The following is a 2,596-nucleotide window of genomic DNA, read 5'->3' as shown; positions in this document are numbered from 1 at the left end:
CAAAAAACCCATTGTTATTATTTTTAATATTTGCATGTAGTCTCTTTTGCCTCCCCCAGGTCCAGACCCTGCACCTCTTGCTCTGCCGCTCCTTCCAGCTCTGCTACCTCCTGGCGCACCCCGAGGAGCAGGTGGGTGAGGGGGAGCCCCCGGGGGCCGGGGTGCTGCGGGAGCCCCTCAACCCCGAGGAGGTGTCGCGCAACGTCAACGCCCTCGTCTCCTTCCGACGTCTGCCCGCACCAGCTGGCCTCGGCAACCTGGGTGCAGGGGTAGGTGCACCCTGCCAGGGTGCTGCTTGACGGGCCTTTGCACAACATTTGTTTGCACAGCATTTTCATATGTGGGATTTTTGCATGGCCTTTTCCAGCACGGCATTTTGCATGGCGTGTGATTGCACAGCACATTTTTGCATGGTGTATTGTGCAGCTTTTTTTGCATGGCCTTTTCTCACACAGCCTTTTATTGCATTGCATTTCTTTGCACAGTGCTGTGCGCATGACACTTTTTTTGCACGGCCTTTTCTTGCACAGCATGTTTTTGCATGGCGTCTTGCATGGCATTTTCTTGCACGTCCTCTTTGTGCAGCATTTCTTTACACAGTGTTATGCACACAGCGTTTTGCACAGCCTCTTCTTGCACAGAGGTTTGCATGGCACATTTTTGCACAGCGCGGTTCATAAGGCCCATCCGTCACAGCCTTTTCTTGCACAGTGTTTTGCACAGCCTGTTTTAAATGGCATTTTGCAGGACAGTTTTTTGCACGGTCTTTTCTTGCACAGCATTTTGCACAGCCGTTTCTTGCACGGCCTTTTCTTGTATGGCATTCTGCACAGGGTGTATTTGCACAGTGGTTTTTTTGCACAGCAACTTTGCATGGTGTTTTGCAGGGCATTGTTTTGATGGTACTTTTTTGCATGGCAGTTTTTTGCAGGGTGTTTTGCATGGCCTTTTTTTTGCAGGGCATTTTTTGTATAACATTTTTTGCATAGAGGTTTTTTGCATGGTAATTTGTACGGAATTTTTTTTTGCGTGGTGTTTTTTCATCTGGCATTGTTTGCAGGCATTTTTGCATGGCATTTTGCGTGGCTTTTTTTTTTTTTTTGCACAGTGTTTTTTTTTTTTTGTATAGCTGTTTTTTGCACGGTGCTTTGCGTGACATTTTGCACAGCAAGCATCTCCCAAACCCCTCTCACAGCCCCTTCACCCTCCAGGAGCGGCGGCCGGAGGTGGAGGGCAGAGCTGGTGCCTGGCGCCCAGGGAATCCCTACTGCTCCCCGGTTCTGGTGCGCAAAAAGGCCATCCGCAGCAAAGTCCTGCGCTCGGGAGCTTACCGGGACTGTGGGGGCGAGAGCCAGCTCCACCAGCCGCCTCGTGACGCCAGTGAGTGTCCAGAGGGGAAACTGAGGCACTGGGGGGCATGCACACGTAACCCCGATTTCCTGGGGTTTTTCGAGGCAAAGAGGGGATTAATGGGCTCCTGCAGTGGTGGCGGGATGGGAGAGCAAAGGGGCAAGGAGCTTGGCCTTCCTCCCTGAAAATGAGAGCATCCTCGCTGAGAGCGTGTGGGCCTTTGCCGGCATCGCCAGGTGAGTGCGCGGGAGCACCCCGCTCCTCGCTGTCCCCCCCAGCCCTTCCCTGCACCCACTCCCGGCCTCGTCCACTCCCCAGGGACAGCGGCATCGCGCTGCTGCGGCAGGACGTCCCCGGGGCCTTCCTCCTGCCCCCCCAGCCCGGCCTGGCCAAGCGCTGGTGCCTGTGGGTGCGGGCGCCCTGCGGCGTCGTCCCCTACTGCCTCTCCAGGACCCACCAGGGCAGGTTCTGCGTGGAGGTGAGGGTGCTGTGCAGGTGCATCATGCGTGGGTGCGCTTGATGCATGAGCGCAGGGGTGCGTTTGCTTCGTGGTTGCAGCGGTGCACAGTTGTGCCTGGGTAAGTGCACTGGATGCATCTGAGCGTGGAGGCACTGGGGTGCAAGCGCATGTGGTGCATCTGTGCACGGGTGCAGTGGTGCATCAGTACATGGATGCACAGGTGCATGTGCGCATTTGATGCAGGGGTGCATTTGCTTCATGGTTGCATCAGTGCGCAGGGGTACGGGTGCATCGGTGCATGGGTACACTGGTGTATAAGTGCATTTGCTTCATAAGTGCAGGGGTGCACAGAGGCATTTGCTTCATGGTTGCATGGGTGCACAGGGGCATTGGTGCGTGTGCACATTCGATTTGCGGGTGCATGGGTGCATCTGTGCACGGGTACAGGGTGCATTGGCATGAGGGTGTTTGATCTGCGGGGGCACTGGTCACGGGTGCATTTGAGTTGCGGGTGTATCAGTGTGCAGGATGTGGCTTTGCATGGATGCACAGTGCACAGCTACACGGGTGCATGCATGGGGGCAATGGGTATATGAGTGCATTTGATTCGTATGTGCACCTCTGCATTGGTGCACTGGGTTTGTGGGTGCATGGGTGCACAAGTACAGCGGCGCTTCTGCGCAGGGGTGCATTTGGTGCATGGGTATTTGGTGCGTGGGTGCATTCAGTCCAGGAGTGCATGGGCGCACAGCGCACGTGTGTGTGGGCACCCCAGTAAGGCCCGCC

General features: G+C 55.6%; 1 protein-coding gene across 1 annotated transcript in view; it reads left to right on the top strand.

Moving 5' to 3' along the window:
* The window catches only part of SH2D5 (SH2 domain containing 5), a 4,250-nt gene extending 1,660 nt beyond the window's left edge, over positions 1 to 2,590 (top strand). Inside the window, exons 5-8 of the mRNA XM_035901882.1 lie at positions 41 to 269; positions 1,212 to 1,380; positions 1,484 to 1,586; positions 1,669 to 2,590. Coding sequence (XP_035757775.1) covers positions 41 to 269; positions 1,212 to 1,380; positions 1,484 to 1,586; positions 1,669 to 1,870 — 703 coding nt within the window. The 3' untranslated portion in view covers positions 1,871 to 2,590. The remainder of the gene's footprint in view (positions 1 to 40; positions 270 to 1,211; positions 1,381 to 1,483; positions 1,587 to 1,668) is intronic.
* The last annotated feature ends 6 nt before the right edge of the window (positions 2,591 to 2,596 follow it).

This window comes from Egretta garzetta, unplaced genomic scaffold (assembly GCF_000687185.1).
Source record: "Egretta garzetta isolate BGI_Z169 unplaced genomic scaffold, ASM68718v1 scaffold69, whole genome shotgun sequence".
Classification (NCBI taxonomy): Eukaryota; Metazoa; Chordata; class Aves; order Pelecaniformes; family Ardeidae; genus Egretta; species Egretta garzetta.
Note: the sequence above shows the minus strand (reverse complement) of the source record. Positions and strands in the feature narration are given on the sequence as shown.